The 22449-nt window shown below is 44.8% G+C and overlaps 2 protein-coding genes across 5 annotated transcripts in view; one reads left to right on the top strand and one right to left on the bottom strand.

Moving 5' to 3' along the window:
* The window catches only part of LOC311212079 (complement factor H-like), an 80804-nt gene extending 68419 nt beyond the window's left edge, over positions 1-12385 (top strand). The window contains exons 31-37 of the mRNA XM_084291186.1: positions 7051-7233; positions 7760-7960; positions 8913-9107; positions 9601-9777; positions 10050-10250; positions 10603-10797; positions 11053-12385. Coding sequence (XP_084147312.1) covers positions 7051-7233; positions 7760-7960; positions 8913-9107; positions 9601-9777; positions 10050-10250; positions 10603-10797; positions 11053-11081 — 1181 coding nt within the window. The 3' untranslated portion in view covers positions 11082-12385. The remainder of the gene's footprint in view (positions 1-7050; positions 7234-7759; positions 7961-8912; positions 9108-9600; positions 9778-10049; positions 10251-10602; positions 10798-11052) is intronic.
* A 5206-nt stretch (positions 12386-17591) lies between these two features.
* CFH (complement factor H) overlaps positions 17592-22449 on the bottom strand; it is a 37386-nt gene continuing 32528 nt past the window's right edge. For 3 of the 4 annotated variants that reach the window (XM_084291537.1, XM_084291538.1, XM_084291539.1), the window contains exons 19-24: positions 22216-22392; positions 21004-21180; positions 20096-20278; positions 19271-19471; positions 18221-18415; positions 17592-17965 (exon numbers count right to left, since the gene is read on the bottom strand). In XM_084291537.1, coding sequence (XP_084147663.1) covers positions 17952-17965; positions 18221-18415; positions 19271-19471; positions 20096-20278; positions 21004-21180; positions 22216-22392 — 947 coding nt within the window. In that variant the 3' untranslated portion in view covers positions 17592-17951. The remainder of the gene's footprint in view (positions 17966-18220; positions 18416-19270; positions 19472-20095; positions 20279-21003; positions 21181-22215; positions 22393-22449) is intronic. The other variant, XM_084291540.1, reaches the window with a different exon arrangement.

Below are 22449 nucleotides of genomic sequence, written 5' to 3'. Positions count from 1 at the left end.
AGAAGACCCTTCTCCTTAAAGAGCAGACCTAATAGAAAAGGAGGGAAAAGGATTCAAGTCTGTCTCTGGAATATTTCTTGAGAGTAACATTTGAAGCGATTTCCCACGTTTGAAGAGACGGTGATTTGCTTTCTGTAGTCATGATAAAGAATTGCTGGATTTTAGAAGTCGGTCACTTCTGCATGTGCTGTGGAACGGAAAGGTCACAGTAGAAAATACTATCCTCCTGTTCTGTCCAAGCCATGGAAATTATTATCCAGTCATCATCCAAGGCCCATGAGAACTAAGACCTCGCTCCACCGATCCTGCGTCTAAGTGACACCTTGGCCCCATGAGAACAGCCACTCCAACCCATTGTCAGGTGCTGGATTCTGGCTGCTCCTGCACGTAGTGGGCTCAGGCTCCTCCGCGGTGTTGGACATCTGTACATGGAGTTCCTCTGTCCTATTGTTTCTACTGTACACTGTCAGCATAAGCTGCTAGAGACCTTTCTAATCACGTAGACTCTAACCACTTGGTTTTATCTGTATGTGAGTCCAGTTAAAGATTGTCACCAGAATCTCTACAACCCTCTGGTCTCCCCACCCCAGTGTACTACAGAAATTGTGGCATGGGTTGCTGGCAAAAGTCAAAGAGCAAATTTGTCCACTGCAGCCTTGCTACCCTGCTCGTAGCAGGTTCATCTTTTCACAGCTGGGTAAATACAGCCATGTTCTCTCTTTCCTGAGCCATACCTTCAGGCAGTCTTCAGCCCATGGCATCAGTGCAGCAGGCTGATCTTGCCGAGCATCCTCCTGTAGCGAGTCAAAACGAAAGGGATCAAACACATCCTCTGCTAGGAACAGTCGTCTTCTACTTGGGTGTGGAGATCAGATCTTTTAAATCTGCCTATATTTTCTCAGGCAATAGTAAGAAAGCATGATCCTGCATAGGCAGAACGCTTGTGCTTTTCTTGCTTTGTACAAAAATAAACCTATCTACATGCCTTATAATGAAAATGATGCAAGCATATTAGAGCTGACTGGAAATGGCTGCTGGATCAACAGTTGCTGTTTTAGGAAGGTAATTCAGTGTGTTCCAGGAACCGAGTTACAAATGACAGCTGAAGTTAATGATCTATTCACTGTCAGGAATGGTGGCAGATAACAGAGCACAGACAGGAGTGGCCTGTTCTCCTGGGTGACCATGGTGCCAGTTGAAAGCGGACCGCAGGAGCAGGGCCTCTTGGTGCAATACTAAACACAAAAGCTCCTGAGTGGAGAGCCTGATCTTTGTGAAGCCCGGGAGGATAAGAAGGTGAGGAAGTGAGACAGAGATGGCCCACAGTGGTATCTGAAAAGCTTTGTCATATGCTGTTTGTGGGGTTCTTTGCTTCATATGGCCTTTGAGAAGGGCAGCTGGGATGGGGCTTTGAGCATCCTGGTCTGCTGGGAGGTGTCCCTGCCCATGGCAGGGGGTTGTAACTGGATGATCTTTAAGGTCGCTTCCAACCCAAAGCATTCTGTGGTATGGCAAAACTCCAGGACTCCATAAGCAACAGTGCTTAGGGTCATGTTGGGGTAGTAATTCAAGTAGTAAACTAGTATTAACGTAGTAACCTTTAGTGTTTTTTTGGGAACAATACAGTCACTGCAAAAAAAGAGATGTGTTCTATATTGTGTTTTATAAAGACACTCTGAGTATTTGGTGATGGGTTTCATAAGTGTGCTGTGTCAAGTTCAGTCTGAAAGGTTTTGTGAAAAATTACTGAAGAATTCTTGCAACAATTGCTTGTTTAACATCTGTGCGGAATGTCTACTGTGTCGCAAGATAATTAGGGGAGGAGTTTGCAAGGGCAACCCTCGGAAAGGTGGGAGTTGAATACAAGTATATGCAATTTGGAGTAGGGGAAACAGCAAGTCTTTTGCAGAGGACATCTTTAATTTCTAAAGTGTGGAAATGACACTGCTGCACCTCACGTCAGGGTTTCTGCTGTGGATGTGTTGTGCTACACATAAAGGTAAGTCTATAAATGGAAATTCACGCTTTAAGTGATGTGTAGTGAGCAGTGACAATCAAGAATAAGGAACTGAAAAATAAATTATTTGTCACTTTTAATGGAACCTGTTTCAGAAGTTCTAAATGAGAATTACATTTTAGAATGTGATGCTTGAGAATACTTGCCTTTTTTTTTTTTTTTTTTTTTTTTTTTTGTCTGAGTTCTATTCTTTGCTTTGTGCCTGAACTTAACGGCTCACATGGCGACCCTGACTTATAACTAGACATAACCCCCTCAACATACATGCATATAAATTCCTTTGTATTTCATTTGAGCTGCTGTTATTCTGAAAACATGTTATTTAAATGCAGAATTCTGATTTGATTTTAAAATATTGCACAACTCTTAGGGTATTTTGTCATTTCAGTAAGTTCTGTGACGAATGCAGCCTGAAAAAGCTCTTCACTGAACATGTACCTTTACTAAAATGACTGGTTTTAAACTCTATTATTGATCCATTTCATAGTCTTCAGCATATCAAAACTCTTCTCCCTCCACACAGGCACATCTTAGAAGTGCTTTCCATGCACATAGCATATACTTTGAAAGAACGATCCAAGTTCTTTCATTTCAAAGTGATGGAACTAATTTTGGTAATTTGAGACAAACTGATTTGATCAAGGAATTAAAGACAATTGAGCATCATGGCTGTAAGTGTAAATCACTAGTTTAGTATAACACTGGAAAACAAGAGCCATAATCTGAGAAATTCAGAAGTTTATTCATCTGTTCAGTTCAAGTGTTTTTACTTTAGTAACTCCATCTTATGGGAAGACTGTAAAAATAGTATAGAAGTACACATTTTCATAGAGCAAGGAGATTTATTAGTACAGTCTATTCCCAAATGCAGGGATGCAGGTTGTCTGAATATTATTCAACTCCTATGTAGCACCATTCTTTGGCGATCTGATTACTCTGCAGTATCTATCAGATGAGAAGAATTTTTTTTATATTTTCTGGTGAACAGCATGCAAACACCCACTTGTCATTCATTTTGAAGAAATTGGTGGTAGGAATAAATCAGGATATAAACAGCAACGTGCAGCCAAATAACAGAAACCTGTGCACAGCTTCTGCAGGAGCAGCATGTGAAGACCCACCTCTCATTGAGTTTGGCAAAATTGTTAGTGGCGTTAAATCCGAATATGAGGAAAATGACAGAGTGCAATACACATGCGACCCTGGATATGCTTTATCAGGATCAGAATGGGTAACATGCCATGGAAAAGTCTGGATGCCTGGACAACCTCAGTGTTTGGGTAAGGGTAATTGTTTTTGCTGTTTGACTTGGCAACGGTGGACATTTCTCATTCTCTTGTACCATGTACCATTACCATGTACCGTGGTAACTCCCGTGTCCTGCAGCTGTCCATGACCCTGTTTTGAGTTGCATTGAATGCCTGTGGTAAACAGACAGCAGGAAGAGTCCTGCAGGTGCTCCCGTTTTCACTCATCTGTTTCAGGATGCTTCTTCTTGGAGTCTGACTTTTTTGGACCCTGCAGTAGTCTACTGCACGTCAACAGTAATAAAGGTTTCATCTCACTTGATCTGTGTATGTTATCTAGTGGCTGCGTGGTTAGTTAAATTCCCCTAGACAGTGGCATGTGCTGATGCTATAAAAGGCATCTTTTTTGGTGGGAACAATACAGTCATTCTATGTGCATCGCATTACCCAAAGATTCAAGTTTGCATATCTTTTCAGAAAGACCATGTGGAAGTATTCCAGCAGTGGCCAATGCTGCATTTGAAGGCAGGAGCAAGGAGAAGTATGAGCCTGGTGAAACAATTCGCTACCAGTGTCATGAAGGATTTCAGGTCACTGGTCCCCCTGAAATTTTTTGCAGAAGGGGAAATTGGTCAACACCACCAATCTGTGAAGGTATAGGTTGTACTTCTAAGTAGTCTATGATCCTTCTTAGTCTTCCAGGAACAGTAATTAATGTAACGCCAACCGAAATGTGCAAGTGAGTCAGACCAGTAGAGCAGATCATTGAGTTGCTTTTAATAGATTGCTACAACACCTGTTTTTCTGGTCCCTGAGAAGCACCAAGCAGAACTGATCAGCAAAGGAATCTTTTCCCCTTCTGGACTGAAGCCAGTAGCCACAGCTTCGCTCACTGCTGAGATTAGCAGTCAGAGGATTATGGAGGAAAGTGTGCTGGCTGCAAAGAGTGACATAGCTGGTAGCCTTACATATTTTAAATTTCAGTCTATGAAAGTTACCTTCGAATAGTAAATAAACCATTTTGTTCTCCAGCGCTTTGGCACACAATGCTCTATGGCATCAGTCTGCACATTCAGCTGGTCTCTGCAGCTCCTTTCCTCTTTTTAAGTCACTTTAAGCAAAAATAAAATAATAAATAATAATTGCTTGATGAAGCATTGCAGAATGAAACCCATAGTATCTTCCTTTCCTACTTGTAGAAAATAACCTGCCTTACGCAAACCACCTGTCCTCATCAGGAATAATGGTGATTGTGAATGCGCTATTCTGTGATAGCCATATTCCTGTCCTACAATTCTCAAATGCACCCCTCTTTTCAGATGTTCGCTGTGGATCCCCACCTGAAATTCCCAATGCTCATATTACCAGCCCTCAGCAGCAGAGGTATCTGCCTGGTGCCACAGTGCATTATGAATGTGAAAGTAATTCACAAATTATGGGTGTAAATTATGTCACTTGTTCAGATGGACACTGGACAAAAGTGCCAAGCTGCAGAGGTAGGAATTTGTGCTTTCATTATGGCTGTTTGCTTCGTGGGGACTGTTTGGATTACCTTAATACTAGAAAGACATTACCTTTTTTAGTTTTGTTTTCTTTGTGTACTGCAGCTTTGTACCCACTATTGCTTTCTTGCACAGAACTTTAATTTAGCTTAATGCTTCTAGAAATACTATGGGTATTTTCATCAAGAGCAAAAATATCTTGAAGAAAAAACACCTAGAGTATGCTGACTTGCTATTCTTCCCTGTGATACAAGTAATTTCCAGATTACACCATTTTACTGACCTTCACTAGAAAGATGTGTAAGGGCTCCTCTGTTGTGTTCAACGCTGTCAGAGAGTATCGGAATGGCAGAAGCACTAGAGGAGAGAAACGGGTGCTCTTCTCTGAGGCTCCACTATGACAGAGATCCCAGCAGAGCCTCAGGAACTAAAACATGCAGATCGGCTGGGTTCTGCAATGGCAAGAAGGTTCCTCTGAAGAGGAGCTGTGCTGTCCTCCTAGTCTCTGTCCAAATCTGTGTCTGGGGGCTGAACAAGTGCAACGTGGCAGTCATACACCTCCATGGAGTCAACTTTACTTACCTGTCCCATGAGTAGTACAGGCTGATAATGTCTTCCAGAGCTCTGCAGTTCAGCAGAGAGCCAGCTTGGCTGCTACATCTGTGATTCTGAGAAGCGCTGGGGATCTCAGCAGAGGGCCATGGCCTTGCAAGGAGGCTTTTTGTGGCATGTGGTGTAGCTACAGAAACGTTGCCTTTTTCTAGAAGCTCTCACTGTCCTGGTCATCTCCTGAGAATCTGGAAGGTGTTCTGCTGCCATTGTCATGTTAATTTACATTCCTGGGGCTCACAGTGCCCCTGAAATCCAAGCAAAAAAGGGGGGAAATATCAAGTGATGTTGGTAAGGCAATATTATCTCTTGCACTTAATAACATCATCTGGGGAATAACACAATGATTCTCTTAACTGTACTTTGTATAGGGGAATACATGAGGGTGTACAAATTGTGTGACATTTAGGTCTCCAAATTTAAGTCTCAGGACTATGAGCAAGTGCAACAATATCTGTCAGACTCAGGAAAAAGGGATTTTCCATGGTATCTCTCCATTCGTGGTGGCAGGATGTGTTTAATGGAAGTCTACCAGATGGCTTCACTCAAGGGGTGCCACATCTGGAAAAGTACCGTGAGGCTGAGAGCAACTGCTGGCCAGCTCTGATTTTCAGACTGCAACCTTTCACTTCTGCAAATCTACTTTCTGAGAATGCCTAATGTGAAGAGAGTGAGAAATGTGCTGTCTGTGCTGGAGAACAGAGCTCACAGCTCTCCTGCTCGCTGACATCCAGAAAATTCAAGTGCAGCATTGCCTTTGTGAATGCCGTGTAATTGAGTCAACTGTTAAATTACCTGCAGGCCGTAGCTGATGGGTGAGCTAACACCTGGTACCACGTTGGTGCCTAGGATTTCACGAGCACATTGAATAATCTCATTTGATTTCATGAGGCATGTGCTAGGTTTCAGCACATGAACAAATACTGTGTCATTTGACTCGGACACTGCCCAGCTGGCAGTTAAATGGGGTGCAGACATACCAGATGAATTAAGACCGGGCTCCCTATTGTGGTTGCTGAGCACAATGCCAAGTGCAAAGAGCAGCATTACTGGTGCCAGTGACCCAGTGCAGGATCTTCTCAAAATGACGCCCGTTAGAATACCAGGCTTCAGAGCAGGGTGGTGCTTCAACAGGTATAAAAATCCAAGAAGCTGCAGGGCCCGACTTTTAAAAGTGAGTAAGAAATCAGGCATGATGCATTCATGCTGGCTTGCGTAGTCTCCTCAGTGGCTGTAAGTGCTCCACAGAGGCAAAAAGCTATCTCATTAGGAACCAAAATGGTACAGCCTATCGACATTTGTTCTGGTTTGCAAACTGATCCACTCTTGTCCCTGGTCAGGCAGCACAGGGAGCGGGGGAGAGTCAGGCTCTTCTGCAGCAAGAGCTGTGCCAAAACCACTACCCCATTACGTAGGACCAGTGCAAGTCCTGCAGAAAGATGTAAATATTCCAGCAAGGAAAAATGGATGAACTGGTAGTTGTGAGTCCTGGCAGTAGAGGAATGAGAAGCTTTTCCATTTACTAGGCATTTGGTGTCAAGGTGACAGTTTTCTCTCTGCTTTCCTCCAAGTCTCTCGAAGTGCTGCCTAGCTGGTCTTCTGAAGAATTTCTAACTAGGCTTCTGTTGCATCTAAACTCTGATGGCCTTCTTTGTAATGGTTATTGGTCTTCCAGGGGAAGGTGGAAAATGTGGCCCACCTCCAGATATTGAAAACGGGGACATCCTTTCCTTCCAGTTGAAACAATACCCCCAAGGTGCAACGCTGAAATACAAATGTGCAAGTTTCTACATCCTGAAAGGACCTGAGCAAATCACCTGCACTGACGGGCAGTGGACAAATCCCCCAGTTTGCTTGGGTAGGTGGAAGCTGGTGCTGCGTGGCCCAAAGCTGTGTGAGCTGCTCGCTGTCTTTCTCTCAGGCCCTGCAGGCCCTGCACTTGTGAAGCAGCGCTTGTGCTGGGGCTGCGATGCTGACAGGGCAGAAGAGCAGCTGATGCTTCTCCTGTGCAGAAGGAATTTCCTCTGGAGGTCAGCTCGTGTAGCTGCCTCTGCTTCCTGCTGTCCCTCCCTGCCCCCAGTCACCAGCAGATCCAGGAGGGTGGGTTGGTCTGAGTGCAAGGAAATCCAGGGCCACAAGGGAATGAATTTGAGAAGTGCTGGGACGAGGGCAAGGAGAGAGCCCAAAAAGACACAGGGAGGTTCATAGCTGAGTGCCCCCACCCCAGGCTGTGCTTCCCCCTTGCCCTGTGAGACTGTCAGAGGGCAAAGGCCTCTCCACAGCGGTGTGTGGCGACTCAGCCATCATTGTTTTTCCATTTTGCTTTGTTGGATGCATGATGTGTCTGCATGAACTAATGACATTCTTCTCTTGCCTTTTCCAAGTGCCTTGTACGACATCTGAAGAAGATATGGACAGAAACAACATTGAGCTGAAATGGAGTGGTGAAAGAAAGCTGTATTTAAAATCTGGCGATTTTGTTGAATTTGATTGTAAAATTGGATATGTGCAGGACCCAGCATCTTCCCCATTCAGAGTGCAGTGCATGGACGGGACATTAGAATACCCATGGTGCAAGCCAGGAAGTAAGTCACCTCCACTCTGTCACTGCCTTGCCGCTGCCTTGGTGCATTTTTAGTGCAGAAGCTGAGAGGAAAACCCCTAGCAAATTTGCCTGGGGAAGAAATAGTGGGGCACCAAGGTGGGAGAGCACCCTGCAAAGCTGCAGGCCATGAGGGGAAGTGCCCCCAAGAAGCCGCTGACTGGTGTATCAGAGCTGGAAAGACTCCTGGGGAACAGGCTCGCTGGGGCTCATCAGGGTTACTGGTGCTGGGCCTGCCCGGCCGGTTCCAGGCAGGACGGAAGGGCTGGTAAGTTCCCTGCAAGTGGCTTCCCTGAAATTGGAGGGTGCCATGGACTGTGGCAGGGCTGAAGAGAGGGAGACCATTTCCTTGCAGGCTCTCCCAAGCCTGCCTGTGTAGGCAGGGCTTTGTCACAGCCTTAGGGATTGAAAAGGATCTTGAAGAATCTTCTACCCAATCCCCTTCCTGAGCAGGAACACATAAATCGGGTTGCAGAGGAACTCGTCCAGGCGGTTTTTGAAAGTCTCCACTGATGGACACTGCACAACTCCCCTAGGCAGCCTGTTGCATTATTCTTTCATCCTCACTGTAAAAAAGAGTTTTTTCTCACATTTAAGCATAATCTTCAATGTTCTGGCTTGCACCCTTTTCCTCTTTATCTGTCGTTGGGTGTCACTGAGAAGAGTCTCGCTCCATCCTCCTGACACTTGCCCTTTATATATTTATAGTAATTAATAAGGTCACAACTCATTCTCTTCTTTTCAAGATAAAGAGACCTTACTCCCTCAGCCTGTCCTTGGAAGGAAGAAGCTCCACTCCCTTAATCATTGTCGTGGCTCTGCGCTGGACTCTGTCAAGCAGTTCCCTGTCCTTCTTGAACTGGGGAACTGAACTGGATGCAATATTTTACTTTTAATTTATTTTTATTTTTTTTTTAAATGTTTATCTTCCCCAGAGGACTGTACAGTGCTTGAGACAGCTATGGAGAGCAACAATATTAAACTAAGACAGACAAGGAGAAGATCTTACACGTATCGTTCTGAGGAGTATATTTTGTTTACATGCAAGGATTCCTACCATGAAGTTTCGAACCCAGAGGATTTTAATGCCCAGTGTCAGGACGGAGTAATTAACTACCCTCGATGTGAATGTAAGTGCTCTGTGTGGAGGGCACAGTGCTCTGTAAAACTGTGGATAACAACCCAGCAGTGCAGGCTGATAACTTCTTCCAGAGCTCTACAGTTCAGCAGAGAGCCAGCTTGGCTCCTACATCTGTGATTCTGAGAAGCGCTCGGGTTCTCAGCAGAGGGCCATGGCCTTGCAAGGAGGCTTTTTGTGGCATGCGGTGTAGCTACAGAAATGCTGTTTTCTTCTAGAAGCTCTCACCATTCCAGTCATCTCCTGAGAATCTGGAAGGTGTTCTGCTGCCATTAAGCGATATTCCTGGGGTTCACAGTGTTTAGAAACACACATGGTCAAGGAAAAAAGAGGGGGAAAAAAATCAAGTCACATTGGTAAGGCAATATTGTCTCTTGCGCTTAAGAACATCATCTGGGGAGTAACACAATGATTCTCTTAACTGTAGTTAGTGTAGGGGAACATGTGAGTGCCTACAAATTGAGTGGAGAAATGTCTCTTTTCAGATGTGACGTGTGAACCTCCTCCAGAAATTGCTGGTGGAAAAGTTCAAGGTGTTAAAAAGCCAAGGTATTTGCCTGGGGAGACAGCTCACTATCAGTGCTGGCAAGGTTTTCAGATGATGGGGGCTTCCACCATAACATGTCAGAATGGGACCTGGACAGGGCGGCCCCAGTGCAAAGGTGAGTTCTCTCTCTCTCTCTCCATGCAGTAGACTGTCAGTGAAGACTGCCCTCAAGCTAGCACAGTGGCATTCAGGTCTCTATGTGTTAGACCATCATCTTTTTTCCATGTAGCTTTGTTGAGAATGTCTGTCCTGTTGGAAAACTCAGAGGGAGAGAGCACATTGCTAAAAGAGGTTTGTGATGTGAAGTACATCTATAGGCTTAGGGGGGAAAAATGTATCTGTTGCCTCTGTATGAACTAATGACATTCGTCCCTTGCCTTTGCCAAGCATTTTGTACGACATCAAAAGAAGATATGAACAGAAACAACATCGAGCTGAAATGGGTTGTACAAAGAAATCTGTCCATAACATCAAGAAATTTTATTGAATTTGATTGTAAAATTGGATACGTGCAGGACCCAGCATCTTCCCCATTCAGAGTGCAGTGCATGGACGGGACATTAGAATACCCACGGTGCAAGCCAGGAAGTAAGTCACCTCCACTCTGTCACTGCTTGACCACTGACTTGGTGCATTTTTAGTGCAGAAGCTGAGAGGAAAGCCCATAGCAAGACTCCTCTCCTCTCCTCTCCTCTCCTCTCCTCTCCTCTCCTCTCCTCTCCTCTCCTCTCCTCTCCTCTCCTCTCCTCTCCTCTCCTCTCCTCTCCTCTCCTCTCCTCTCCTCTCCTCTCCTCTCCTCTCCTCTCCTCTCCTCTCCTCTCCTCTCCTCTCCTCTCCTCTCCTCTCCTCTCCTCTCCTCTCCTCTCCTCTCCTCTCCTCTCCTCTCATTATTTCTCTCTCTTTTTTTATTTTTATTTTTATTTTTTTTTTTCTTCCAAAGGGAACTGTAAATTGAGTGAGATGGCTATGGAGAGGAACAATATTAAACTAAGATGGTCAAGGAAAAGATCTAACATATATCGCTCTAAGGAGACTATTTTGTTTGAATGCAAATTTTGGTTCTGGGAAGTCTCAAACCCAGAGGATTTTGAGGCACAGTGCCACGACGGAGTGATTAACTACCCTCGATGTGAATGTAAGTGCTCTGTGTGGAGGGCACAGTGCTCTGTAGAATTGTGGAGAAGAAGGGAGGGTCAGCTTTAGGGGCCTTCACTTAACCCTCTACCAGTTTGTGACTGTCGTGGTGCTGCTCCTGTTCCAAGGGGCCTGGGGAGTCAAACTGAAGCAATGGGAATGCTAGGCAACTTTGCTGTCCACTGCTCTCAAGAAACATGGCTATGTGCCAGCCTTGGTGTTCATTCCTTTTCCACTTCCTCTCTTTACATTGCAGCGTATTTTGGAGAAATGGAAAGGGCATGAAGGAACCCAGCTGGAGAAATGAAAGATCCTTTGACCAGCCCAGTGATTTGAGCATAATTTTCCCTGGAGTTTGCTGTTTCATTGTGCTGTGTTTGCAGCTTAGCCAATGTTCTGTGTTGGAATTTCCTTTTTTTTTTTTTTTTTTTCCCTTTGAATTGTTGATGATTGTTTTGATATGTAACCATTTTTGTAAAAGTATTTACATTTTATCAATTCAAATGTAAATTTGACTGTACTTCCTTCTTACTTCTGTTCTGTATTCATCTCACTGTTATTTTATTAACATTTGCTTCCTGAAGTAGGCTGGCTTTGGTGGCATACTGAGACATGAATTAAATTGTGCAGCTAATTTGCTCATCAGCAAGTAGTGTGTATGTGTGTGTGGTCGTGTTTGCTCTAGCTTCTTCTCCATGTGCTTGCCTGGAATTTCGTCAAGGGTCATGGCAACAAAGAACTCTCTAGTGATGTGGTCACTCATTGAGACCTCCTGCTGATATTTTGCTGTGGCAGTACCTTTGATTATGTACTACTGGGGATGTGACACTCTTAACTGAAAGGCCCCTTGTGGCCCACATCATGGGGCCACATTTCAAAGAAAGGATTTTCATTCTTTGAAATTTTTTCTTGTTGTTTCTCTCTGTATCTTTTGAGGATGCATTTCAAATCAATGGAGAAAAATATAGGCTCTTATTCCTTCATTTATTGTATTGGAACTAAGCAATTCATGATTAATGTGTCTCAATGTTTTTACCTCAGTATGTAATAGAATTATTTCCTTGTTTAGTATACTTTTTCACTGCAGATCACTTTTGATTATATCTTTTAATAAGTGAAGATAGTGTGAGTTTTGATAATGGAATGAAATATTAATGGCTTGATAGGAAGCATGGATTTAATATCCTTCATTGTCAGTAATGATTTTTGTATTTTTTATTTAGCTGGGAAGTATCAGACAAGTATCTTTTTCTTCACATGCTTGCTCACTTAAAATATTGATCAGAGCTTGACACAGAACTGCTCTTTGTATAAAATGGTATAACTCTTTCCTTGATGGTTTGTTGGTGTTGGATAACTACCATAGAAAGGTACTTTTTGTTAAAAAATGTATCATGAACTCTGTGTCTTTCAAGTTCTACTGTATTTGTACTTCTCTTTGTGTCTTATTTTATAGAATACACAACTTAACCACAACTTAACAAACTAGCACATGTCTCCATCTGCCAGAATTTTATCCGGCAAGATTATTTTTCCTTAATTTTATAAATATATATATCCATATTTCATTGTTGAAGCTTGTGTATATTCTTTCAAGAAGATAGTGACATTTATTCCCCTTACCAGAAGAAGGTGAAGGTCTCCTGTTCCTGTCAGCCCTGCAATGAAGCATTGAAATGGGGAATAAGTACCAGTCATCAGAATTACAGTTTATACTGAAAATTCCTTGAATTAGGCAATATTCATGTAAATCATGATACCAATGTTTTGTTTTGGGGAACAGATGATGGAAAGACATCTATTTTCAAGAAAGTCTGCATCATTCTTGTTGAATAGTGGCTGTCATTTTTAACAGTCAGGATAAATAAGGAAAATAATTTTCTTTTTTTAGAGGTAATATTTCCATCTGATTATTTGATAGCAGATTTGACTTTCTTTTCTTGATTGTTACTTACACTGGCCATCTGACAGGAGTACTGATGCCAGCAAGGAGCTCTTTACTGTGCGATCACCTTGACCTGGATTTTTATTCAGGACCAGAGCAGGTAAATTACATGTATATCAGCATATTTCAGGTATGTTTGAAATAATATTTCATTATCACTGGAATCACTTCATTGATGTATACAGATGGATGCTATGTCGCACTTCAGATACTATTGTTGCTCTCACTTGGTTGCAGACTTTGTGCATTTAGATGGATTTAGCTGCATGCCAGTCACATTGGAAAAAGGAGTGTTTCATTCATTCTTTTCTGGTCCAAATTGGAATTCCAAATATTCCTTTTTTCTCCTTTTGGTTTAAGGTTGGAATACTTTCATGTGCCTCTAAGATCAGAAATGAGAAGACTGTAGTTCTTACTTTAAGATCCAGTAGAAAGCAAATGAAATTTCTGAGAATAATGATGGGACAAAACCACTTCAAGTCTGTGAACTGCCATCTACCTAGAACTCCCATTAAAAGCAGAGAGACTGTTTGCTAGACCAATATGTGCCTGGTTTTGATTGGGATAGTAGTTCTAGTAGCTGGTATGGTGTCGTACTTTGGATAGAGGGTGAGAATAATGCTCATAACACACCGATGTTTTAGTTGTGCTGAGCAGTGCTTACACGGGGCCAAGGACTTTTCAGCTTCTTGTGGTGCCCACCAAGCTGGAAGGCTGGGGGTGCAGCAGGAGCTGGGGACAGAACCAGGACAGCTGACCCCAACTGGCCAAAGGGACCATATATGTGGGACCATTCCATACCATGTAAATTGATACTGAACAATAAAACTGGGGCAGAGGGGCAGGGGGCAGCCCTTGGTTAGGGACTGGCTGAGCACTGGCCAGCTGATGATGAGCAATTCTACTGTGCCTCACCTGCTTTATTTATTCTTTTTATTGTTGGATTTGGGAAGGGGGGTTATTTTCTTTCATTTTCATTTTATTTCTTATGAAACTGTCCTTATCTCAACCCATGAGTTCTTGCACTTTTCAGTTTTCTTCCCATCCTGCCAGCAGGAGAGAGAATGGTGAGTTTACAGCTGCATGATGTTTAGCTGCCTGCATGTCAGGTTTAACCACAACAGTCCTTTTGACACCCAAAGCAGGGCATGAAGGCTTGAGAAAATGACAGATCTGACCAGAGCATTTTAGAACAATTTTTTTTAATAAGCATTATAACTGTGTAATAATTGCCAGTCACAATGTTGATATATTTGTTTATAATGTCAATTTATTTGTTGTTGAGGTTGTGTGAGGCTCGCCAAAGTTAACGTTTTTATCAGTTTGTATAGAGCATGTGCTCGTGTTTCACTGACTGTTAATGTAATCTGGTATTTGTACTCAGTATTGCCATCATTCTTGCACCTCAGGAACCTTCTTATGGGAACTATTATCATGTACAGTCTTTACCTTTTCTCCTTCAGGCTAATTACAATGGTTCCTGAAAATCTTATATATTCTTGGGATGTTCAAACTAGTACAATCCTATTGCTATATCTCCTGCATGTGTTTCTGGCTTTGGCTAAGGTTAAATGACTATTTAACATTATCACCCAGAGATCTGCCCTGAGGCAGGATGGTTACAGGTGGCAGGGTGTATGGGAGGATATAGGCGAGTATCTATCACAATTGTCACTTTCCAATGGTTTTGGACTTCATCCCTGAACAAATGCAGAATCCTAAAAAAGGATAGTTTTTTTTTTTTTTTTTTTTTTTAGAAAAGTATGTCCCTAGCCAGAGGTTTATAGCTCTCTTCATTGTGCTGGGGCCTGGACTCTACCTATCAAACAAAAATCAACACCCTAAAGAAGAGAATGCCTCTGGATCCGATCCAAAGCACTACGTCTACTGCAACTCTCACAACAGACACTGTAGCTGAACTAGAGAACCGACCTGTTCTTGTATCAATTGCCCTTATATTTAAGAAGAAACAATGGAAGAGGAAGCCAGTTTGTTTAGGAAAAGAATAAACTTCTACTAGGAAGGGGAAGGAGGAAGAAGTGGATGAGGCAGGCTACTGCAAAACAGGGCCATCACAAGAACAGGAGGGGGAAGAGGCAGATCTCATAAAAGACAGTAACCATCTGATACCTGTGGATAATGGCAGTAAGACACCTCTATACCCCCCACCCCCCCACACACACACTCAGCAATACATCAGTGGCACACAAACACAGAATCATAGAATCATTTAGGTTGGAAAAGACCTCTAAGATCATCAAGTCCAACTGTTAACCTAGAGCTGTCACATGTATCACTTATCCAGGTCCCTAAGCAACATGTCTATGCATCTTTTGAATACCTTCAGGGATGGTGACTCAACTACATCCCTGGGCAGCCTGGTCCAATGCTTCACAGTCCTTGCAATGAAAACCAACCTAAAACTTTCCTGGCACAGCTTGAGGCCATTTCCTCTTGTCCTGTTGCTGCACCCTGCTACAACCTTCTTTGCTGTAGCTGTAAAGAGTGATGAGGTCTCCCCTGGGCATTCTTTTTGCTAGGCTAAATAAGCCCAGCTGCCTCAACTGTTCCTCATAAGGTTTGGTCTCTAGATCCTTCACCAGTTTTGTTGTCCTTCTTTGGGCATGCTCTAGCACCTCAATGTCCTTCTTGTAGAGAGGGGCCCAAAACTGAACACATTACTTGAGGTGTAGCCTCATCAGAGCCCAGTACCAGAACTGAGACAATCACTTCTCTAATCTTGCTGACCATGCTATTTCTGATACAAGTCAGGATGCTCTTGGCCTTGGCCACCAGAGCACACTTTTGGCTCTTATTCAGCCAGGTGTTGACCAATACTCCCAGGTCCCTTTCCACTGGGCAGCTTTCCAGACACTCTTCACAGAATCACAGAATTGAAGGGGTTAGAAGGGACCTCAGGAGATTATTGGATCCAGCCCCCCGCCAAAGCAGGTTCCGTAGAGCATGTTGCCCATGGAGGCCTCCAGATGGCCCTTGAATTTCTCCAGAGAAGGAGACCTCCCCCCCACAACCTCCCTGGGCAGTCTGCTCCAGTGTTCCGTCACCCTTACCATGAAGAAGCTCTTTTGCATGTTGGTGCGGAACTTCTTGTAATCTATTTTTTGGCCACTTGTCTTGTCCCCACAAACCACTGAAAAGAGGTTGGCTAAATCCCTCTGTCTCCTACACTTCAGATATTTTTAAACTTTAATAAGATACCCTCTCAGTCTCCTTTTCTCCAGGCTGAACGGCCTTTCTTCACAGGAAAGATGCTTCAGGCCCCATATCATCTTTGTGGCCCTCCTCTGGACTCTTTCCAGCTGATCCCTGTCTTTTTTGTACTGGGGAGCCCAGAGCTGGACACAGTACTCCAGGTGAGGCCTGACCAGGGCAGAGTAGAGGGAGAAGATCACCTCCCTTGACCTGATGGCCACGCTCCTTTTAATGCACGCCAGGATCCCATTGGCCTTCTTGGCCACGAGGGCACAGTGCTGGCTCATGGTCAACCTGTCGTCCACCAGGACCCCCAGGTCCTTCTCCTCAGAGCTCCTCTCCAGCAGGTCGTCCCCCAGCCTGTACTGATACTTCGGGTTGTTCCTTCCCAGGTGCAAGACTCTACACTTGCACCTTGTTAAACTTCATTTGATTTCTTCCTGCCCATATCTCCAGCCTGTCCAGGTCTCGCTGAATGGCAGCACAACCTTCTGGCATGTCGGCCACTCCCCCCAGCTTTGTATCTTTAGCATACTTGCTGAGGGTGGACAGCCTGTATCATTGCATGGGGTTGTTGTGTCCCAAGTGCTTAACCTGGCACTTAACCTTGTTGAACCTCATACAGTTGGCCTTGGCACATCAGTCAAGCCTATCCAGAGCCCTTGAGCAGATCAACACTTGCACCTAACTTGGTGTCATCTGCAATCTTACTGAGAGTGCACTCGATCCCCTCCTCCAGATCATTGATAAAGATACTGAAGAGAACTGGCCCCAGCACTGAGCCTTGTGGGACTCCACTTGTGACTGGCCTTCAGCTGGATTTAACTCCATTTCCCACGACTCTTTTGGCCTGGCCACCAGCAAGCTTTTTACCTAGTGAAGTGTATGCCCGTCCAAGCCACAAGAAGCCAGTTACTCCAGAAGAATGCTGTGGGAAATGGTGCTAAAATATTTAGTAAAGTCTAAATAGACAAAATCCACAGCCTTTACCTCATCCAGTAAGCATGTCACCTTGTTATTAAGAGGAGATCAGATTAGCTGAGTAGGTCCAGCCTTCCATAAACCCAAGCTGACTGGGCTGGAATATGTGGTTGTCCTGTATCTGCCAAGGGATGGCACTCAAGATGATCTGCTCCAAACATTCTCTGGCACCAAAGTCAGACTGATAAGCTTGTAGTTCCCTGGGTCCTCCTTCCAGCATTTTTTGAGATGGAAATCACATTTGCTAGCTGCTAGTCACCTGGGACTTCCCCCGATAGCCAGGACTGCTGATAAATGATAGAAAGCTGCTTGGTGAGCATTTCCAACAGCTCCTACATTACCCCTACGTGGATCCCATCTGGCCTCGTTGAATCTGGCACAAGGCCAAGAAGTCAAGCCTTCCTCCCAAGGAATCAAAGTTGCTTTCAATCCAAAATCTTGCCCTTTCATGAAATAGTGCAGAGGTTCAAGTTGTGCATAAGAATTGGGGTCTATGATCCACAGACTTTCCTGAGTTGTTTAAAGGAGAGCACTCGCCTTCACATCATGATGAGGCTGTGATGACACTCATCTCTGCCATGACCCCAGGCTAAACTCCCAGGAAAGTACACGGAGAAGTAGCTAGGAGCACACAAGACCACACAAACACTACTTGCTGATCAGCAAATTAGCTGCACACTTTAATTGACGTCTCAGTATGCCACCAAAGCCAGCCTACTTCAGGAAGCAAATGTTAATAAAATAACAGTGAGATCAATACAGAACAAGAGTAAGAAGGAAGTACAGTCATTTGAATGGATAAAATGTAAATACCTTTACAAAAATGGTAACATATCAAAACAATCATCCAACAATTCAAAGGGAAAAAAGAAAGGCAAATTCCAACACAGAACATTGGCTAAGCTGCAAATACGGCACAATGAAACAGCAAACTCCAGGGAAAATTGAGCTCAAATCACTGGGCTGGTCAAAGGATCTTTCATTTCTCCAGCTGGGTTCCTTCATGCCTTTTCCATTTATCCAAAATACGCTGCAGTGTAAAGAGAGGAAGTAGAAAAGGAATGAACACCAAGGCTGGCACATAGCCATGATTCTTGAGAGCAGTGGACAACAAAGTTGCCTAGCATTCCCATTGCTTCAGTTTGATTCCCCAGGCCCCTTGGAACAGGAGCAGCCCCACAACAGTCACAAACTGGTAGAGGGTTAAGTGAAGGCCCCTAAAGCTGACCCTCCCTTCTTCTCCACAATTCTACAGAGCACTGTGCCCTCCACACAGAGCACTTACATTCACATCGAGGGTAGTTAATCACTCCATCGTGGCACTGTGCCTCAAAATCCTCTGGGTTTGAGACTTCCCGGAACCAAAAATTGCATGTAAACGAAATAGTCTCCTTAGAGCGATATATGTTAGGTCTTCTCCTCGAATGTCCTAGTTTTATATTGTTCCTCTTCATAGCCATCTCACTCAAACTACAGTTCCCTTGGGAAGAAAAAATAAGTTAGAGAAAAACTAGAAAAATTAAAGAACAGCCACCACCACAAGAGAAAGTACTTTCATCAGTTGCCTGTAGACCTCGTTGTCAACAGTGTGAAGCTGTTGGTACCAGCTGAGTGACTGACACTACTTATTCTCCTGTGCTGCATCCCTGCTGCATCTGACCCCACCTGTATCAACGCAAATTGCCGATGATGAAAGGCAAAAGCCCATTTCATACCCTTCAGCAATGTCACAGTAATTGTGGCTTGGGGAAACTGTAGGAGGAGGCAAGCACAGGTTTCCTGCTGGAGAAGCCTGTGAAGGCATGCATTGGGCATTGACCCCTGCCTCCACACACACCAGAGAAGGGAACAACCAGAGAGAAGGCCACGGGTGCAAAGGGGGCACAGCTGTGGCTGCAAGAGAGAAGCAGGAGAGAAGCTTGCTGGGACAAAGCCCTGCCTGAACAGGCAGGCCTGGGAGAGCCTGCAAGGAAATGGTCTCCCTCTCTTCAGCCCTGCCACAGTCCATGGCACCTTCTTATTTCAGAGAAGCCACTTGCAGGGAACTTACCAGCCCTTCCATCCTGCCTGGAAACAGCCGGGCAGGCCCAGCACCAGTAACCCTGATGAGCCCCAGCAAGCCTGTTCCCCAGGAGCCTTTCCAGCTCAGCTTCTCCAGTCGGTGGCTTCCTGGGGGAGCCTCCCCTCATGGCCTGCAGCTTTGCAGGGTGCTCTCCCACCTTGGTGCCCCGCTATTTCTTCCCCAGGCACACTTGCTAGGGGCTTTCCCCTCAGCTTCTGCACTAAAAATACACCAAGGCAGCGGCCAAGCAGTGACAGAGTGGAGGTGACTTACTTCCTGGCTTGCACCATGGGTATTCTAATGTCCCGTCCATGCACTGCACTCTGAAGGGGGAAGATGCCGGGTCCTGCACGTATCCTATTTTACAATCAAATTCAATAAAATCGCCTGATGTCGAGTACAGCTTTCTTTCTCCTCTCCATCTCAGCTCAATATTATTTCTGTCCATATCTTCTTCAGAGGCCGTACAAGCCGCTTGGAAAAGGCAAGAGAATGATGTAATAAATTCATACAAATGTACCATACATACATTTTCTTCCCCTCTCCGAGCCTACAGGTGTACTTCACAAAACTCTTCCAGCAATGAGCTCTCACCCTCTGAGTTTTCCAACAGGAAAGACATTCTTAAGAAGGCAAAATGGAAAAACAATGATGGCTGAGTCGCCACACACCGCTGTGGAGAGGCCTTTGCCCTCTGACAGTCTCACAGGGCAAGGGGGAAGCACAGCCTGGGGTGGGGGCACTCAGCAATGAACCTCCCTGTGTCTTTTTTGGGCTCTCTCCTTGCCCTCGTCCCAGAACTTCTCAAATTCATTCCCTCGTGGCCCTGGATTTCCTTGCACTCAGACCAACCCACCCTCCTGGATCTGCTGGTGACTTGGGGCAGGGAGGGACAGCAGGCAGCAGAGGCGGCTACAGGAGCTGACCTCCAGAGGAAATTCCTTCTGCACAGGAGAAGCATCAGCTGCTCTTCTGCCCTGTCAGCATCGCAGCCCCAGCACAAGCACAGCTTCACAAGTGCAGGGCCTGCAGGGCCTGAGAAAAAGACAACGAGCAGCTCACACAGCTCTGGGCCACGCAGCACCAGCTTCCACCTACCCAAGCAAACTGGGGGATTTGTCCACTGCCCGTCAATGCAGGTGATTTGCTCAGGTCCTTTCAGGATGTAGAAACTTGGGCATTTGTATTTCACAGTCTGACCCTGGTCATATTCTGGTAATGGGAAGGAAAGGATGTCTCCGTTTTCAATATCTGGAGGTGGGCCACATTTTCTACCCTTCCCTGAAAGAAGATTAGAAAGAAAACCACTCTAGTTGCAAGAGAGGCCTAGCCACAAATTCTTCAGAAGACCATGTAGGCAGCACTTTGAGAGACTTGGAGGAAAGCAGAGAGAAAACTGTCGCTTTGACACCAAATGCTGCATTTGTTCATGTGCTGAAACCTAGCACATGCCTCATGAATCAAATGAGATTATTCAACGTGTTCGTGAAATGCTGGGCACCAACGTGGTACCAGCTGTTAGCTCACCCATCAGCTACGGCCCGCAGGTAATTTAACAGTTGACTCAATTGCACGGCATTCACGAAGGCAATGCACCACTTGAATTTTCTGGATGTCAGCGAGCAGGAGAACTGTGAGCTCTGTTCTCCAGCACAGACAGCACAATTTCTCACTCTCCTCAAATTAGGCATTCTCAGAAAGTAGATTTGCAGAAGTGAAAAGTTGCAGTCTCAAAATCAGACCTGGCCAGCAGTTCCTCTCAGCCTCAGGGTACTTTTCCAAATGTGGCACCCCTTGAGTGAAGCCATCTGGTAGACTTCCATTAAACACATCCTGCCACTACAAATGGAGGGATACCATGGAAAATCCCTTTTTCCTGAGTCCGACAGATATTGCTGCACTTGCTCACAATCCTGAGACTGAAATTTGGAGACCTAAATGCCACTGAGCTAGCTTGAGGGCAGTCTTCACTGACAGTGTACTGCATGGAGAGAGAGAGAACTCACCTTTGCACTGGGGTGGCTCTGTCCAGGTCCCATTCTGACATGTTACGGTGGAAGCCCCCATCATCTGAAAACCTTGCCAGCACTGATAGTGAGCTGTCTCCCCAGGCAAATACCTTGGCTTTTTAACACCTTGAACTTTTCCACCAGCAATTTCTGGAGGAGGTTCACACGTCACATCTGAAAAGAGACATTTCTCCACTCAATTTGTAGGCACTCACATGTTCCCCTACACAAACTACAGTTAAGAGAATCATTGTGTTACTCCCCAGATGATGTTCTTAAGCGCAAGAGACAATACTGCCTTACTAATACGACTTGATTTTCCCGCTCTTTTTTCCTTGGCTTTCTGGGGCACTGTGAGCTCCAGGAATGTAAATTAACATGACAATGGCAGCAGAACACCTTCCAGATTCTCAGGAGATGACCGGGACAGTGAGAGCTTCTAGAAAAAGCCAACGTTTCTGTAGCTACACCACATGCCACAAAAAGCCTCCTTGCAAGGCCATGGCCCTCTGCTGAGATCCCCAGCGCTTCTCAAAATCACAGATGTAGCAGCCAAGCTGGCTCTCTGCTGAACTGCAGAGCTCTGGAAGACATTATCAGCCTGTACTACTCATGGGACAGGTAAGTAAAGTTGACTCCATGGAGGTGTATGACTGCCACGTTGCACTTGTTCAGCCCCAAGCCACAGATTTGGGCAGGGACTAGGAGGACAGCACAGCTCCTCTTCAGAGGAACCTTCTTGCCATTGCAGAACCCAGCCGATCTGCATGTTTTAGTTCCTGAGGCTCTGCTGGGATCTCTGTCATAGTGGAGCCTCAGAGAAGAGCACCCGTTTCTCTCCTCTAGTGCTTCTGCCATTCCGATACTCTCTGACAGCGTTGAACACAACAGAGGAGCCCTTACACATCTTTCTAGTGAAGCTCAGTAAAATGGTGTAGTCTGGAAATTACTTGTATTGCAGAGAAGAATAGCAAGTCAGCATACTCTAGGCCTTTTTTCTTCAAGATATTTTTGCTCTTGATGAAAATACCCATAGTATTTCTGGAAGCATTAAGCTAAATTAAAGTTCTTTGCAAGAAAGCAATAGTGGGTACAAAGCTGCAGTACACAAAGAAGACAAAACTAAAAAAGGTAATGTCTTCCTAGTATTAAGGTAATCCAAACAGTCCCCACGAAGCAAACAGCCATAATGAAAGCACAAATTCCTACCTCTGCAGCTTGGCACTTTTGTCCAGTGTCCATCTGAACAAGTGACATAATTTACACCCATAATTTGTGAATTACTTTCACATTCATAATGCACTGTGGCACCAGGCAGATACCTCTGCTGCTGAGGGCTGATAATATGAGCATTGAAAATTTCAGGTGGGGGTCCACAGCGAACATCTGAAAAGAGATGTGCGTTTAAGAATCGTAGGACAGGAATATGGCTATCACAGAATA

The sequence above is a fragment of the Netta rufina genome (assembly GCF_964035555.1).
Source record: "Netta rufina genome assembly, chromosome: 8".
NCBI classification, from domain to species: Eukaryota; Metazoa; Chordata; class Aves; order Anseriformes; family Anatidae; genus Netta; species Netta rufina.
This window is presented reverse-complemented; position numbering and strand designations above follow the sequence as displayed.